Source organism: Urocitellus parryii, chromosome 4 (assembly GCF_045843805.1).
Source record: "Urocitellus parryii isolate mUroPar1 chromosome 4, mUroPar1.hap1, whole genome shotgun sequence".
NCBI lineage: Eukaryota > Metazoa > Chordata > Mammalia > Rodentia > Sciuridae > Urocitellus > Urocitellus parryii.
The window spans coordinates 1,580,035-1,597,727 of NC_135534.1; the positions used below are offsets into that span (position 1 = coordinate 1,580,035).

At 64.3% G+C, this 17,693-nt stretch overlaps 1 protein-coding gene across 1 annotated transcript in view; it reads left to right on the top strand.

The window, feature by feature from the left end:
• Positions 1-1,603: 1,603 nt before the first annotated feature.
• The window catches only part of Lsp1 (lymphocyte specific protein 1), a 36,203-nt gene continuing 20,113 nt past the window's right edge, over positions 1,604-17,693 (top strand). The window contains 1 exon segment of the mRNA XM_077798190.1: positions 1,604-1,734. Coding sequence (XP_077654316.1) covers positions 1,667-1,734 — 68 coding nt within the window. The 5' untranslated portion in view covers positions 1,604-1,666.

A 17,693-nucleotide genomic window follows, 5' to 3' on the forward strand; every position in this document is an offset into this window, starting at 1 on the left:
TGGGGACCTGCTTCCAACACATGCATGTAGGGGACATATTCAGCCCACAGCACCAGGCCACAGGACTCTTCCCTCGGGGAGGCCCTGCCTGGGTCTGGGCCCTAAGGATGCAGAAGCTGGTCCAGCTTTCCAGCAGTGACCAGGAGAGGGAGGACACGGGCCTTCACCTGATCATCCTCTTCAGTCTCACCACAGGACACTGGCTGGGGCAGAAGCCTGCTGACCAGGTGCCTGGCCAGAGGGAGGGGTGACTGGGGGCTGCCATTTGGGAGCCCACGGGGACCTCTTAGGGTGGGTTCAGGAGTGGGACAGCACAGAGTGCCACTGGGCTCTCTGATGTGCCACGTGTACTCTCAGCCCTGCACCAAGGAGACTCGGGGGCCCTGAGTGAGGACGAAAAAGTCCAGCTGATGTAACAGGAGGGCAGCTGGAGAGGAAGCGGCCACCCCGACAGGGCCTGGGTCTTTCCTGGTAGCCCTGGGCCCCGCCTGGTAAACCTGCCCAGTGCTGTGGCATGGGGACCCGTGCTTGGGGCTGGCGTGGGCCTTTGCTGCCATGTAAGGTGTGTGCAGGTGGATGGAGGCCCCTGGCCTCCTGGGCCTCTCTCCTACCCTCTCTACCTCAGAGCCCTCCCAAGGCCCGGCGGGCAGGGGGCACAAGCAGAGCAGGCCCGGGGGGCAGGGGGCATGAGCAGAGCAGGCCCGGCAGGCAGGGGGCACAAGGAGAGCAGGCCTGGCGGGCAGGGGGCATGAGCAGAGCAGGCCCGGGGGGCAGGGGGCATGAGCAGAGCAGGCCTGGCGGGCAGGGGGCACAAGGAGAGCAGGCCTGGCGGGCAGGGGGCACTAGCAGAGCAGGCCTGGCGGGCAGGGGGCACAAGGAGAGCAGGCCTGGCGGGCAGGGGGCACAAGGAGAGCAGGCCTGGCGGGCAGGGGGCACAAGGAGAGCAGGCCTGGCGGGCAGGGGGCACTAGCAGAGCAGGCCTGGCGGGCAGGGGGCATGAGCAGAGCAGGCCTGGCGGGCAGGGGGCACAAGGAGAGCAGGCCTGGCGGGCAGGGGGCATGAGCAGAGCAGGCCTGGCGGGCAGGGGGCACAAGGAGAGCAGGCCTGGCGGGCAGGGGGCACAAGGAGAGCAGGCCTGGCGGGCAGGGGGCATGAACAGAGCAGGCCAGGGGGGCAGGGGGCACTAGCAGAGCAGGCCTCTGGAAGACTTCATGCAGAGGCTAAAGTGCTTCTGCGGTGCTTTAGGGAGGGTGAATCGGCTCCCGATGCTCTGGGGAGAAGCAGCCGCTGACAAATGCACTTGGGGGCCAGGGCTGCTGGCAGGGGCCCCGGGGTGTCGGGGTGTCCTAGCTGGCTGCACCTGCACTGGGTTGCGGGGAGCTGCCGGGCCCCGCCCCTGCCCTCGTCCCCTCTTGTCACCCTGGGTGACGGCAGCTTACTTAACACTTCCTGATGGCTGCTTGGGTTTTAGGGTTTTTCTTTTCCTCTCCTGTTGCAGCAACAGATTAAAAAACAACCCCCAACCCCAGCCATAGGTCCCAAACCTCAACCTGCAGCGAGGAGGAAGTGAAACCCAGCAGGGTGGGGGCCCAGGCGGCTGCGCGCCTGCTAGACACACGGAGTCACGGCACACAGTGCGCAGGGACTGGGGCCAGACGCGAGGACCATGGCCCAGGCTCCCGGCGACCTGGGCTCTGAGGAGCAGGAAGATCTGCTAGCCGAGGAAGGCACAGGGTAAGGGTCTGCGGCCATGGCCTGGGCTTGGAGCCTCTGCTGAGGGTAAGAGTCCCGGTCATCGCTTACTCCAGGGGTTCCTCCTGGGCCCTTCTCACCAAGAAGGTGGGTGGCCCTCGGTCTCCCTCTGCAACTTGGCCTCACTGGGGAGGCCAGTTCCCCCATGAGTTTGTAGGGCCCTAGATCCAGGGCCAGGACGGCGGGCGTGGGGGAGCCAGGATGTGGCCTGCCTGGCTGGAGGAGACAGTACCTGCTGTGGGAGGAAGTGAGGCGGGGCGCCCTGGGCAGGGCCCTGGCCTCCTACCCACAGGTCCGTGGGAGAAGCGGCTCTGCCCTGAGACCTGGGAGGTGGCCGGGCCTCAGGAGAAGGCTACCTGGCCACAGGTCTTCTGGCCATGGTGATGGAGGAGCCCAGGGATGTGGGCAGACACCTGTCCCGAGCGCCAGGCACTGGGCTGGGCAGCTGAGATCTTAGGGGAACATGGGCAGAGGCATGTGGGTCGCTAAAAAAGAAAAAAGGACAGACCTCTGTACCCCCAGAGCTGGGCAGGGACGGGGCTCCAGCCGAGGAGACACTGAGCACCCATCCTGTGCTGGGGTTGGCCTGAGCGTTGGGCCTGTTGTGGTCAGGCATGGAGGCCCAGTGGGGCCATGGGCCTGAGTTGCCTGGGTATCGGTCTCAGAGGACCTGGGGGCAGGCAGGGCGCCGAGGAGCAGAGGAGCACCTTCTGGCGGTCAGGGCTGGGGAGCCCCTGGGGGACTCGAGGCTGGTCCAGAGAAGGACAGTGGGGCTGCTGCCCAGGTGTGTGGACGGGAAGGAGCCAGACACAGGTTCGAGGAAGATGGCGAGACCCCGGGGGCTGCAGCTGCTGCAGGCTGCAGGGCTGCTGGGTCGGGGGTGAGCAGCAGGGCCCTGCTGTACGCTGCTGTGTGGAGGGCCCCGTCTAAGCAGTCTCCACAACCTGGGGTGGTCTTGCCAAGGGGACCCTGGCCCCTGCTCCTGTGCGGATGGCAGGTGGTAGCTCTGTCTGAGCCCACGAGCAGGCCAGAGAGGGCAGCTGGGTGCGTCTGGGGGTAGGCGGAGGAGGACTGTCTATCCTCAGCCTCTCACTGCAAACGCCATTCTGGAATTGGCTGGTGGGCTACCGAGGGACGCTGATTGGCAGAAGGAGCATCGGAGGCTCAGCAGAGGCCAGGGCTGGCCCTGGCTCAGAAGGTGTGAGCCTGGCCCAGGCTGTCAGGGCCACCCTGCCCCTTGGAGGGCTCCATGAAGCCTTCCTCCAGGTAGGGGCACGTGCAGCACGAGAGGCCATGGAGGGCCGGCACACACCCCGCCAGGTCTGAATGCCCCCGAGCACACAGGCTGCTGGTTCTGAAAGCAGGGTGACTGGGTGACAGCTGTGTCCCGGCTGGAAGTGTGTCCTCACGTCAATGCCGTCCCCGGCGCTGGACTTCACTCCTGCCACCTCATACCCATAGAAGGACACAGACTAGGCTGCCTGGCTGGCCCCCCTTCCTCCTCAGCCCTTTCTTGGCCACCCCCCTCCCAGCTGTCTCAAATGCCAGGTCGGAGGGGACGCGGTCAAGGCTGCCCGCAGCGCTGGCAGGCACAGCTGATCCCCAGCGTCTTGGTGCAGGTCCCAGGGGCCGGGGCTGCCCTGTGCCAGGTCTGTTAGGAGCTGGCTGGAGAGCCAGGCAGACCCTCCTTGAGCCCTGAGGGGTCCGGGAGACCCAAGGACCCTCCCCCAAAGTGAGCAGAGGGAAAGTGTGATATTGACCCGTCAGAATGAAACTGAGACCCACTGCTGGGTGGGGCTGTCCTTCCACAAGGTGACAAGACAGCTGGGATTTTCCTCTGCAGGGTGTCAGAGAAGCCCCCGGTACTAGGAGTGGGGGGCCCCCACCTGGGAATCCCCACGAAGGCCCAGGCTGGGCCGGGTCAGCGGGGAGAGCAGGGGAGACCTTGGCATGCTTCCCGTAGGAGCCAGGGGCACTGCTCTGGGGGCTTCAGGACACATTTACCCCAGGCCCCCGGCAGCTGAGACCCTCCAGTTGGTCGGGTGGGCCCCACCCAGGATGGCACTGTCCTCCTCCCACTGGGCCTGGGCAGGCAGGTCCCCTGGCCCACCCTTTGGGCCCACAGAGCTTTGGCTCCTTCCTGGGGGCACTGTCTCCCTGTCCCAGCTGTCGAGACGTTAGCTTGCTTGCCCTTGTTCCTTGGGGGCAGGACATGACATTTACACAGGGTCACAAGTGGCTCTGTTGGGATTCCTGGGTGATGCTGAGGGCATTTTTCCCTTCTGTGGTCCCCAGTGTGGCCCCGAAGAGCAGGGGTTACCCCCATACTGTGCCAAGTCTTCAGAGGCCATGGAGAGGGGCAGGTGGTCATCAGGGTCCCAGATTGAACACCTTCAAATCCTGGAGCTCCATGGGGTTGCATGCCCCCAGCCTCACTTATACCAGACCTGACTGTCCTGGCTGGAAGTCACCCATGCCCCAAACCACATGGCAGGGTCCTGCCACCTCCCCCAGCCTGGTGCAGTGCTGACCGTCCCTGGCTCGCTGCCTAGAAGAGCATCTCTCAGGCCCACTGGCGCCTCCCTTGCCAAGCCCAGGGGTGGGAAGGGCAGGGATGGCCCTTTCCTGGGCCAGCGGACCCTCTGAGCTCCACTTGGAAGGCTCAGGTGTCCTTGGGAGGCCTCTGCATGAGGACTAGGAGTCTACAGGACAGAGCCCCCAGCCCCTGTGCTGGGAGGGGGTCTGTGAGGGTGGAAGAACGGGGGACAGGGCCCCGTTTCGCAGGCTGCTGGGGTCTAGACTGCAGGCAGCAGGGCCAGGGCTGCTCTCTGAGGGCTCCCTCCGCTCTTCCCCTGGTCAGGGTCTCAGCCCAGACGACAGGTGGGCCTCTTCCTCCTGTGCCTGAGCAGGTGGGTCACTGGCTTCTCCTCTCCTCTCCTAAGCCCCACCTCTCCCAAGCCCCGCCCCTCCCTGGGTGGATGTCTCAGGCCCCGCCCCTCCCTGGGTGGATGTCTCAGGCCCCGCCCCTCCCTGGGTGGATGTCGCAGGCCCCGCCCCTCCCTGGGTGGATGTCACAGGCCCCGCCCCTCCCTGGGTGGATGTCACAGGCCCCGCCCCTGCTGGTTCCGGAAGCCAGAAGCCCTCCCTCCTGCCCATTCATGGCTTCACCGTCCCCTTACAGAACAATCCTGGTTCCCCACTTGGGCCGGGCCAGGAAGGTCTTGGGGACAGAAGGCCTGAAATAGGTTGCCTGATCAGGGTGGCATCAGGGGTCTGCAGGAGTCACCCTGCCCTCCACTGCGCTGTGGCCAGCCTGCCTCTGCCTCAGCTTCCCCGGAGGATGCCAGAGGGATTCCCCTGGGGGAAATGCAGGTCTCGCGGGGGTCCAGGTGTCGGCACGTGAGCGTGGCCTCGGGGCAGGGCCTGGGGTCTTTCCCACTGAGTGCTTGGGCTGGCAGGTGGGGGCGGGCAGAGCCCCGGACACATGGCTTTTGCTGCGGTGGCTCCGACTGGTACCCCCTGGTGCCCTGCCTCTCCGGGGCCTCAGCCTCCCCATCTGTGACTCCTCGGACGCATGGCTCTCCCACCTGGGTCCCAAGACTTGAAAATGCAGGCTTTGGCTTTACCCCGTAGCCCAGTGAGGAGGGTCCAGGACCCTCCTGCTCACAGACAGGAGCGCCTGAGGCTCTGCTGAGCAGATGTCCCCTCTGGGCAGCCTCCGAGTTGGCTGGGGGCACGCAGGGTCCACGCCTCCTGGGCTCCAGCCGGGGTGCTGGGAGCCAGGGTGGGCTGCACTGGGCGGCCCCTCGAGGAGGGAGCTCCACACCCTCCCGAGTGTGTCTGGGCTGCAGGTGGAGGCTGCCGAGGGCCGGGATGACCCACGGGCGCTGCCCAGACCAAGCCGAGGCTGGAGTTGGTTTTCGTCTCAGCTTCCCGCCCTGCCAGCCCCGCCGCAGCCCTCCTGCCTCAGGGAGCCCCTCTTGTCAGGGGCTTCTAAAGACCTGCTGGGAGATGGGCCCGGGGCCACAGGGTGACCACCAAGGGGGATTCCCAGCTGCCCCTGAGGCGGACAGAATCAGGACCTCTGGATGATGCTGTGGTGAGACCCAGATGGGGGGGACCCCACCCAGGGAGCAGCCCCAGCCCCTTTCCAGGGTTGGCTTCTCTCCAGCCAGCCCTCCTGGCTCCTCAGTGCCCAGGAGCCTGGAGAGAGCCTTGGAGGGCTGTGTGGAGCAGGGTTAATAGGAGACCGGGGATGGGGACAGTCAGGAGGGTGGGTGGAGGTGGGAAAGCCTCTGGTCTTTCCTGGGGGCCAGGACAGTCCTGGCAAAGCTCCTTCTGCTAACTGCCTGCAAGTTAGGAAATTGTGGGTTGGTGGGGAAAGGCCACCACTGACCCCACTGGCTGGCAGAGAGGGGTATCTGGATGCTGGGGAGCAGCCTCTGTCCCCCATAGAGTCCAACCCCCCCAGAATGACTAGGGAGGGACTTGGGACTCTGCCTCCTCAGTGCAGGGCAGGTCTGTAGAAGGCTTGCATAGGGTCAGCCCTGGCACTCCACACCACCAGCCTGGGATCTCTGGTTGCCAGGGTGTGGCAGGAGGGTGCCTACCCATGCACACACACCTACACTCACACCTGCACTCATGGTGTGCATGTGCACCAAGGGTGTCTGAGGTGTCCAGGGTGCTCAGGAGGAACCATCCGCTGGGTGAGGTAGGTTCTGTATGCAGTTCCTTGGCTTTTGCAAAGATGAAGACCAGGATCCCCATCCTGGCAGGTGGGGCCTCAGATCCTGCTCCTTCCTGCCACTGTGGAAGAACAGAATCCCTCCTCCCATAGGAGTCTGGACCCTCCCTCCTGGACAGGACCTCCTCTTGGAGGGTGGTCTCTAAAGAAATCAGGCTGCCTCCTCCTCTCCCCAGTTTCTCTCCTGGAAGAACTATGGCTCATGATATGAATGGATTCAGCCAGTGTGCTCCAGAGGAATCTGGAAAGAAGCCTTTCACATTTCTCCTAGCCCCAGCCCCAACTAAAATCTGACCTTAATGACCACCATCCACCACCTGGCCCTTGCCCCCTGCTTTGGTCCACTTGCCCTTCATTAGAGGTGCTTACTTAGACAGAGGGATGCACTGAACTGGTGAGTACCCAAGGCATCTGGAGGTTGCTGCCTCGGTCAATCAGAAGCTTCTCCACCAGACGCCCCCAAGTCCTTACCTCCTCCACCCCAAGGGACCTCACTGCTCACTGCAGCTTTCACGGAAAGCGTGTGTTTGGGGGATGATGAGAGGGTGTGCTGCTCTTCCCCAGGCTTGGCTCAGCTGCCTCTGTGGTGCTCAGTTTCCTAGGCCATGAAGGTAGGCTTGACTCTCAGGCCATGAGCTCATGAACCATGTCTTACAGAAGAAATGAAATAAGACAATAATAGAAGAATGAAGGAAGGAAAGTAGGAGGTAGGAACATCTGGATGGATGGCTGGGTGGACATGCATGGGTGGATGGGTGGGTGCATGGATGGATGGATGGGTGGGTGCATGGATGGATGGATGAGTGCATGGATGGATGGGCGGGTGGGTGGATGGGTGGGTGCATGGATGGATGGGTAGGTGGATGAGTAGATGGGTGGATGAATGGATAGGTCTAGAAATGAGTAAATGAATGGATTGGAATATGGATGCATAGAACAAAAGTATGGAGGTGGATGAGTAGAGAGCTGGAATACAGACAGATAAATGACTAGACTGAAGAATAGAATGATATCTAAAGAGATGAATATATATGAATGATGGATAGATGGACAGAAATACAAACTGGCAAATATAATGAGAGAGCAATGAGTGGAAAGATAAATGTACAAATAATAAATGAATAGCTGGATGAATTGGTGCTGGGTTAACTAGTGAAGACATAGATAAGTAAGCGGACACCTGTCAATCAGAATGTAGCATTCTTCCTGGAATTGTTTCCCCTGCTGTTCGTGCAGTGTTCCCGCACCTCTCTCTTGTATGTTTTTCTCAACTCTCTTGAAGTAAGTTGCTTTTTCCTTCCCATGAGTCTTTCCTGGACTGTTGTACACAAAATGTCAATTCTCTCCAGAGTTTCTTAGTCCCCAACCCAATTCATATTTTCTGAGCATTTGCCATCACATAATATATTACAGTATGTTTACTTATTTGTTTCCATCAAAATGCCGGCATCATGAGAATAGGAACTTGGTTAACGCTGAATCGCCACCCCTTAACAGGGCCTGAAAATCAATATGAATTTGTTGAGTAAACACGCGGACGATGGGTAAAGACGTGATACGTAAGTGGAGAGGTGAATGGAGGCTGGCTGGCTGGCTGGACGCCTGAGCTGGTGGGGGTGGGGAGTGCTTGGCCCTGGTCGAGGTGACCATTCCAGGAGCTATTTTAAGCATTAACTCACTTGGCGGACTATGTGTCAGAAGGACCCACACAGGTGGGTGCACGGCTTGCTAGGTTGGGAAGCTGGAAGAAAAGATGGATGTGATGTACAACCTGCCTCGAGAAATAGAACCTCTAGACAGACCAGTGACAACAGTGACAGAGGAGCATTTGGAGAGAGAAGCTTGTATTAAAAGGATAATCCTAGCTAGCCAGACATGGTGAACATATAAACACTAGTGATGAACACTGATGAGTGGTTGTTCTGTTCTAAAGGGATGGACAGCTTGCAAAATGCTTCTGAGTGTTTTACCTGTATTGAGACATTTAAATATGCAAATGTATGGATGAGTGGGTGGATGGGTGGGTGAATGGATGGGTGGGTGGATGGGGGGGTGGGTGATGGGTGAGTGAATGGATGGGTGGGTGGGTAGATGGGTGGGTGGATGGATGGGTGAATGGATGGGTGGATGAATAGATGGATGGGTGGGTGGATGAGTGGGTGGATGGATGGGAGGGTGAATGGATGGATGGATGGGGTGGATGGGTAGGTGGGGGGGTGGATGGGTAGGTGGGTGGGTGGGTAGAGGGATGGATGGGGTAGATGGGTGGTTGGGTGGGTGTATGGGTGGGTGGATGAGTGGGTGAATGGATGGATGGATGGGGTGGATGGTAGGTGGGTGGGTGGGAGGATGGATGGGGTAGATGGGTGGATGGGTGGGTGGATGAGTGGGTGAATGGATGGAGGGATGGGGTGGATGGGTAGGTGAGTGGATGGGTGGAGGGATGGATGGATGCCTGCTTAGTGGACAGATGTAAAGAGAGACAGATGGACATGGGTAGAGAAGGCTGGATGGCTGGAGGATTGAAGTGATTGACTGGATGTACCATGTTTATGTAGATAAGTGAATGGATAGGTATGTTGATGAGTTGATGAACTGATAAATAGCAAGACAGACAGCACAAAGAACGGATGGAAGAAGAGGGAAAGAGGGATGGAGGAAAAGGTGGCGGGTGGGTGGATGGAGAGATGAATCATCACAAAGCTGACGTCAATATTCTGCACCACATCCCAACACATCCTAGTCACAAAGCTGCCTATCTGGGCTGCCATGTTGAAGATCAGCTCTTGCCACTCGGCACCATTGACACTTCTGAAGGTGGACCACCCTCCTGAGGCAGCCCTCTCCTCGGTGGGAATATTCTTCCTTCTTTTGAACCCAAATTGCCTTGGCCACCTTTCATTCTGGGTGTCTCTCCCAGGACGGGAACAGGAGGCAAGGGGCAGGTGGGCTGTCTTGCCCACCTTCCGGGTTCCTTGGTGTGAGGTGCTGAGTGTGGCCTCCACCTGAGGCCCAGCCCTCCTCCATCTGCCTCTTATTCCAGCAGAATCCTGAGGTCTTGGTGGCTCTGTGGGTGCTGGGTTGGGCAGTGGGCCAGCTGTCTCTGTTGTGCGGGAGACACTCCCTGGTCCCTGCTGTGTGGTGGTGGGAGGAGAGGAGATGAGTCTCACCACTGGGACTGGCCCTGAGACCCAGCCTGTGGGTGTGGCGGGCGGTAGGCCTGCTTTCCCCTGGTGATTCACTGCCGTATGCGCACCCTTGTCTCTTGGATGGGTCCATTCCATAGTCCCCAGGTGCCTGTCTGGCCCACTGGGGAGGTCACACTACCTGGGAATGTGAGAAGGCCAGTCCTCTGCCCATGGAGACAGAGGGCAGCTGGGGGTAGATGCCGTGGGGCGTCCAGCAGTGGGTAGATGGGTGAGGCCCTGGCTCAGCCGGGCCTGGCTCTGTGGTCTCGGAACCCGGTGCTCCTGGCCGGGCCTCAGTTTTCCCATCCAGGACGTGGGCACAGTGGCATCTGCCTCTCAGTGGTGGTGCGTGTTGGCGAGCCAGATGTGGGCCAGGAGCTGATTCCCTATGAATGTGAGTCCGGGCCCCATTCAGCCACTAGCCTGCAGTGCTCTGAGTGAGTCACAGAGACTAAGCCCAACCAGAAAAACAAAGGGCTGGGCGGCTTGTCCCTGGGTCTTGGCCAGAGGACAGGACGAGGGGGGTCTGGCTGGCAAGGGTACTGACCGGTGCCCGTGGCCACTTCTGGGGACGATGGCTCCTAACTCCAGAGACGCTGTGTGCCTGGTGTCTCTGCCTCTTGCACCTCCCTGCCCCGAGGGCTGTCCCGGGGCCTGGGGGAAAGCAGCGGCCTCCCCACCTGGGGACCAAGAAGGGTTCCTGGGGTGCCCGGCCGCCCCTGTGGGGAGGCTAAGCAGACAGCTGGGAATAAACAAAGGGAAGATGGAGACCCAGAGGGAGGAGGAAGGAGGGAGGGAGAGGGAGGGAGCGAGGAAGGGAGGGGAGAGGAAGGGGTGGGGGAGGGAAGGAGGGAGGGAGACTGAGATAGGGACAGAGACACCAGAGGGAGAGCCAGAGGAGAGGGGCTGAGGGCGAGCAAGGGCAGGAGGGGCAGCGGGGGGCGGACAGGGCCCAGGCCTGGCCAGGCCAGGTCAAGAGCGCCAGGCCAGGAGAGGAGGGCAGCAGGAGGCCCAGGCCAGGGCTAGGGCAGAGGCGATGGCTGGAGACCTGGGGTGGCAGGGTGTCCGGCGCCCAGAGGGAGCGGTGGGCAGAGGAGTGGGGGACAGTGGCAGCTGCCCAGGGAGCCCGGGGAGAGGCCCAGGGAGGAGGCCAAGGGAGGGAGGGGGCAGTAGTGCTGCCCATCAGCGGCCGCCGAGGTCCGGCTAAGCCCCTGCTGCGGGGCTGGGAGGGTTCTCTCTGACATTTTTACTAGTCTGGGAAGGAGGAGGAGGTGGAGGTGGAGGAGACCAGGGGGGCGGAGAAGGGGCTTGGGGGACAAAAGGGAAGCAGCTGTGAAGCCTCCTGAGGAGAGGGGAGCGGGACCCACAGAGGAGGGACCCAGGCACAGTGGACGGGCCTCAGCCGACAGCTGGGAGCCAGCCCAGGACCCCCAGCCCCGGGCCAGAGGGACCAGGACAGGCAGAGAGAGGGACAGGGACAGGGGAGAGAAGGAGGGGCAGGGGGAGCAGAGAGAGGGGAGAGAGGAGAGGAGAGGGAGGAGAGGGAGAAGGAGGGGGAGGAAGACCAGGAGGCAGAGCGAGCAGCAGGCCGCAGGCGCCAGCACTGGGAACGGGGCCTTTGAAGAAGGCGGCGGCGTCCCCAGGGCCGGGGTCAGGCCAGGTGGCCTGGCGGCCGGGGCAGCATGAGCCACTCGGTGCTCCTCAGGAGGAACTCTAGCACGCGGGGCCTGGAGACGCTCTTGAGGTAGGTCCCTCCTGGCCAGGGCAGGTGCCTGTGCCGTGGCGCCCAGGCTGGGGCCGGTGGCCGGGCCTAGCTCCCCCCGCAGGGCCAGTGCACGTGCCGCCCGCCGACGCTGCTCGAGGTCATCTCTTGCTGGGCCCTGGTGGCCTGTGCACCCTTCGCAGACCTTCCCCTGCCCTCAGGGTGCAGACCGCAGCAGCCTCCAGGCCCCGCGCTGACCTGCCGACCCCGGGGGACAGTCACCCTCACTTGACTGGCCGCCACGACACTGGCTGACCCTGGCTCTTCAGCCCCACGTGGGAGGCACATGTGCCTTGAGCACCTGGCCTTGGAGCCCTGGCCATGGACACCAGGCCGGGGGCAGCGCACAGCCCTCTCTCAGGCTGCGTCTCGTCCTCTGTGAAGTGTGGCCTGGGAGCAGCTGCTCGGAGGGTCGTGGCCAGAGCTGGCGGCAGAGCGCGAGGCCTGCCCGGCCCTGTGGGGCTGGTCAGAGCTGCCACTCTCGGTGGCTAGCTGCTCACTGCCACCCTCTGGGCCGCCTGCAGTGTCCTTCCTCCTTCTCAGGGGTCTTCTTCAGACCCCCTGCCATGCCGGCTCCTCCAGGAAGTCCCTGTGGTCCTCCTGAGGCGGGTGGGGGCTGTCCTCCTCGGCCAGCCAGGCAGATCCGCTCCCTGGCCCCCTTCCCCGCTCGGAGCACCCGGTCTCTGGCACCCGGCCACCCGCTGCCCGCCCGAGGGTCGGGTCCTGGCTCTCGGTGGTGCAGCGGCGGAGCAGAGGCCCAGGTGTGGGGCGGAGGGTGGTGCGGTCCAAGTGGGCCTGGGAGCTGGCTGGCTCTTCACACCTGTCCCCAGACGAGGCTCCAGCCTGCCAGGGCCCCGAGGCAGGGCTGCAGGTCTCAGTCCAGACTCCCCCCGCCCACCCAGCAGGAACGCAGTCCCCAGGGCCGGCCTGGTCCCCAGAGTGCTGTGACAGGGGCTTGGAAAGCGCCTGGCATCCGTCCCCAGCACCTCTGAACCACCAGGGAAACTGAGGCCACTGCCCCCACACCAGGGCTGGGCTGCTGCCCGCTGACCAAGAGCGTTCAGAGGGCATGCCGGCGTGGAGCTTGGCAGGGTCGGACCCGGCAGAAGACGGTGGGAGGGGCCCTGAGGCCAGGTCCTGGGAGCCGCAGGCAGGGGCAGGGGAGAAGGAACTGTCCCCTGGGAGCTGGGCTCTGGGGGAGCAGGGAGAGCCTCGCAGGGAGAGCTGGGACACAGCTTTCAGCAGTGAGGAGTGGGTGTCAGCCCCCCGCCACCCTCGAGGACCCTGAGCCTGTGGAGGGCCAGGGTCACCCCCAGGCACTCACATCTGCTGCCACCCAGGACGGCGAGCCCTCCCCCCCACCTATGGCCGGAGTTCACATCTGACCGTTTTTACTTCCCCAAGCCCTGGCAGGCAGGCCCTGCCTCGTCCCTGTTAGATGAAAAACCAGGCTCAGAGAGGTTAAGTGATTCGCCCAGGGACAGCCAGCAGAGACCAGGAAGCCTGCCGCCCACAAACACCCTCGTCACCCCAGGTCCTCCCCAGGGACTCCCGAGCTCTCTCACCGGCCTGGGGGCAGGCCTTGCCCGTCTTCTCTAGGACAAGATCTCGAGGGCTCTGCTGGGCACCAGCCGTGGCCCAGGTGTAAATTGAATTCAGTTTAAGCTCATTAAAAAGGATGCCATGGGTCAGCAGAAACATGTGTCCTCCCGACCCACCTGCTGTCCTTGTCCACGTCAGGGTGTGAGTGGGGCTTGTGCGGCCTGTGGCCACCCAGACTTCTGTCCCGGCCTCAGCCCACACAAGGCTTCAAGCGGAGAGGGTCGGGTCCCGCTTGGGCAATCTGCCCACACCCCAGCACCCTCCTACCTGGCCCTGGTGGAGTCCCGTCCCTTCCAGGCCCACCCAAGGCCAGGATCGTGTCAGGGTGGTCAGAGACCTGCGGTCCTTAGTCACCCTGGTCCTGCGGCCCTCGGGGGCTGGCGTGGTGAGGGGCCGGGCTGACCTAGAGCAGGCTGTAGCTGGCCCAGAGGGAGGGGCCGGGCCAGGCCCTCCGTGGCCCATACCCCTGTCAGGCACCCGGGCTCCCCTGCCCCTGGCCGCCTTCCAGCCTGGCCTCCTGGAGGCATGAGCCCCTCTGTCCCCTGGGTCTGGGGCACATGTCCACCCACAGATGCTAGGGTCTTCTGCATCCAGGGATCTCCCCAGGGCTCTGGGCACCCTGGTCCGAGGGCCTCTGGGGACCCGTGTGGCCAGTCGTGCAGGGGATAGGGCCGGCAGCCTGCTGGGCTGGCCCCCACCGGGTGGGGAAAGCAGCCTCCAAACCACAGTGTCCAAAGGGGCGTGGCCGCCGGGCCCATCCAAGGCCGCGATCCCGAGGGTGGGGTAGCCCCCGCCCTGGCAGGGCCCGGCGTCTGGTGGGCGGCACCGGCTGCGGCCGGGTGGTCTGTTGGCCAGAGCCCGTCCTGCCCGGAGGGGGTACAGGGACCAAGTGGCCCAGCCCCTGGGCAGGGTGTCAGGGCCAGAACCCAGAGGGCTGCGATTCCGACTCCGGTCCCAGCCGGCAAATCAGAGCTGGGCAGCCCGGGCAGCGAGCAGCCGGGGCGCCCGGGCCTCTGGGACTCACCTGCCTGCTTTTGGCTGCCGGAGCCCCGGGGAGGCCCTGCGGCCTCTGGGACCCTCCGTGGGGTTGGAGGGGCACGGCCCCCAGGGACCTGTGCAGAACTCAGCGGCTCAGCAGAGGATGGTGGCCCGGGCTGACCTCAGAGGCCTTCAGAGGGCAGGTGGGCAGGCAGGCGACAGGTGGGCGCTCCGCGGGAGTCAGAACCCTCAGTGGCCCTGCGGGGGGCAGGCGCAGGGAGAGGGGTCTTCAGGCCTGGCCCCAGGAGCTCCTGGTCTTGACCCTGTACAGGTGGCTGGGTGTCCCCCGGCCACCCTCAGGGCAGGAGTGTGGCCCTGGGGGGCTGCTGCCTGGGACAGGCGAGGAAGTGAGGAGGTGGCACAGGGAGGGGGTGGGGGGAGCCTGGCCTGGGAGCCTGAGGGTCTCCCCGGGGGACGTGTCCTGCCAGGCCGGAGGGCACCGGCAAGACCCTGGCGGGAGGGCAGGGCAGGGGGCCTTTGGAGGAGCAGGCGCAGGGGCAAGCCTTGGCGGCCAGACGAGGGCGCCGGCAGGAGCACTGGCACCCTGTGACCAGGCAGGGGGGTCACGTCCCTCCTCTGCCACCTGCACCTGGCGGACAAGCACTGGGGGCCAGGGGGCTGAGCAGGGTGGCGCCGGGTGCAGGTGGTGGTGGGAAAGATGGGAGCGGTCTGGACAGTCAGAGCAAGCCCTAGGGGCAGGGACGGAGGACCAGAGGGAGAGGAGAGGGAGGAGACCAGGGGAGGACCCAGGAACCGGAGGAGGGACAAGTGACCGCTGTCCTGGGACGGCCGCCGGTGCTGCTGGTCCTCTCCCTGGAGGTGGAGGGAGGCTCTTTCTGCCTGCTGCAGCCTCTGCCGGGCACTGTGCTGGGGCCAAGGGGCTCACTGACCCCATGCTCCTGCCCCTCTGAGCCTGGACGGCTGCAGGGGTTGCCACGAGGACCCTGGTGTCCTGGGCGGGGTCCCACTTTGGCCCTGGACGGCAGCAGTGCCGGTCTGGCCCTCAGCCGTGGCTGGGGCCTTGGGATCTGAAGGCCAGAGTGGACCTCAGCCACTGTGACACCCAGAGGGACGAGGGTCTCCCCAGCCCGCTGAGGCTGGCCCTTGGGGTTGGAAAGCAGAGCTTCGGGGTAGCGGAGCAGCTTGCCCAGCACCCTGGGGGCAGGAGGACAGGGGGTGCGCAGGAGAGGGACGGAATGACTGGCCCCTGAGGGGCTCAGCATCCCTCAGGATCTGGAAGAGGCCGAGGGGCCAGGCGGGCACCCAGGCTCCACAGGCAGACCTGGGGACAGCCCGGGGCGAGACGCGGGGAGGCAGGAAGATGGGGTGCACTCGGGGCACAGCCGGGCGCAGGCAGGGGAGTGCCAGCTGCGTGGCCGAAGGGTGCCCCTGCGCCTGCTCCCGCCCAGGGGGCGGCCGAGGTTGAACGACGCGGACGCGTTTGGACAGGGCGCACTTGGGCCGCGTCTGTGGGCAGAGCCGCAGCGAGGCCACAGCCGGCCAGGGCGGGAAGAGGAGGCATGGCCGAGCCCAGAGCTGGCCAGCCACCATGGCCTGTCAGGGAGAGTGCCAAGCCTCGCCTGGCGAGCCCTGCGCAGGAGCACTGTCCAGTGTGGAGAGGAGACACAGCCCGGACCCCGTCCCCGTCCCCCGGAGGCGGCTCTGAGGGGACGGTGCAGACACTCCCCAGGCGCAGCCGCGTCTCGCCCCTGCAGGGAATGCTGAGCTGGGCACTGAGCCCCTGCAACATGTGATCAGTGACACCAAGAACAGAGAGGCCTGCACAGTGCCGGGAGGGAGGACCGACAGGCGCAGGACCAGTGGGGACCACAGCCACACCAGGATCCAACAGGCCAGGAGGGTGAGGCCTGACCTCTGACCCTAGGTCCCCAGGGGCAGGCCTGACTGAGCAGACACGGGCAGAGACTTAGAAGAGTCACAGTGCTGGGGCGAGGAGGCTGTCAGCATCAAGTTGACCATGGAGCACATCACAAGAGGTAGGGCACCCAGACCAAGGGAGGTGACTGGCTGGTCAGTAGGACATCTAGCTGGGTTCTGGTCCCCACACTGAGGGCAGAGGTGGATGGGCCCTGACCTGATCTCTGAGGAAAATGTGGGATGGGGAGCTGGAGGAGGCACCCTATTCCCAGTCTCAGGGGTCTTTAGGGCAAGACTCTGGGCTCCATGGAACCCAGCCCTAGCTCCGGAGAAGGTGCTGGGCCTGACCCCTGAGATCCGAGCTGTCTGCTGGGGCGCGGCTACCTTCCCCACGGGTGTGTGGGCAGGGCTGGGGTCCGCCCAGCGACTTGGGTGGTGTGATGGGGAGACCTGGGCTGCAGCTACCTGACCAGCACCAGCAGCTGGGCTCCCCAGGGGGTCACCACGAGCCAGGGCTGCAGTTCCAGGCACCTGGCAGGGGGCAGCTCTCAAGGGAGGGACTCTTCCCACCTGCAGAGCAGAAGGCAGAGCAGTGGTGGGCAGCGGGGGGCCAGGCAGTGGTGGGCAGCGGGGGGCTGGGCAGTGGTGGGCAGCGGGGGCCGGGTAGTGGTGGGCAGCGGGGGGCCAGGCAGGCAGCTCCCTCCAGGCAGGGTGGGGGCAAGAGTGGGATTGGGTGGTGGGAGCAGGATGCAGCAGGTGGGGACCCAGGGGACAGATGCCTGTCGACGACCCTCGCGCTCAGGGTGGGGTGGGAAGGGCTCTGGGGTGCAGCTGCACCTGGCCCCAGGCCCTCCCGGATGCCCTCAGCTGCAGCCCTGCGGCTGTCCCCCTGTGCCCATTGTCCAGTGGCTGCACCCTTCTTGCGGGTGGCCTCTCCCACACAAGCCCCCAGGGCAGGACAACAAGAGGACCCTGCCCCTAGAGCCTTCCTGCCCTGGCCTCCCCATGAACCTCGCAAGAGCGGCCGACTGCAGCCGCGTCTCCCCGCCCCGCCAAGGCCTGTAAGCAGGGACAGACACCGTGTTTGGGCCCTGCCCTCCAGGGAAGAACTGACCACCCTGTGCCCGGGAGGTTGGCAGGCGGGGGGTGGGGAGCTGGGCCCTGGGATGGCAGCCGGCGAGGCATTGCCGTCCCCATCCCCAGGGCCAGTGGAGACACCCCAAGGCCGGGCTCATCCTCTCGAGGTGACCTGCAGGTGGCCTGCGCGGCAGCTGAGAGCCAACTGTTAGCTGGGGCCACCAGGGCCGGGGCGCTAAGGGAGGCCCGTGGGGCACAGGCAGAGGGGAGGCCAGGGCTGGCTGGAGGGGTCCCTAGTGAGCGGAGCACTCTGCAGAGCCGGGGGGAGGGAGGTGGGTGGACCTTGGCAGCAGCGGCCCCTCCCTGGGTCAGCCCCTGGTCATGAGCTCCAGGCCCTGGGGCCGGCAGGAGCAGAGCCGCCTTGGCTTTGGGGGTTCTGGCTGGAGGCAGCGGGCTCCCCACAGTGGGGAAAGAGGAGGTGCCGGGTGCACTGTGGGGCCACCAGGCGGTGGAGGTGGGAGAGGGGCCGGCGCTCAGCAGCAGTGCCCTTCAGGTACAGGACCCTCTGTGACAGGCGTCCAGGGAGGCTCCCAGATACGATCTGCTGCCCAGGCAAGGGGGAGGTGGGCAGGGGCCCTGGGAGGCCTCG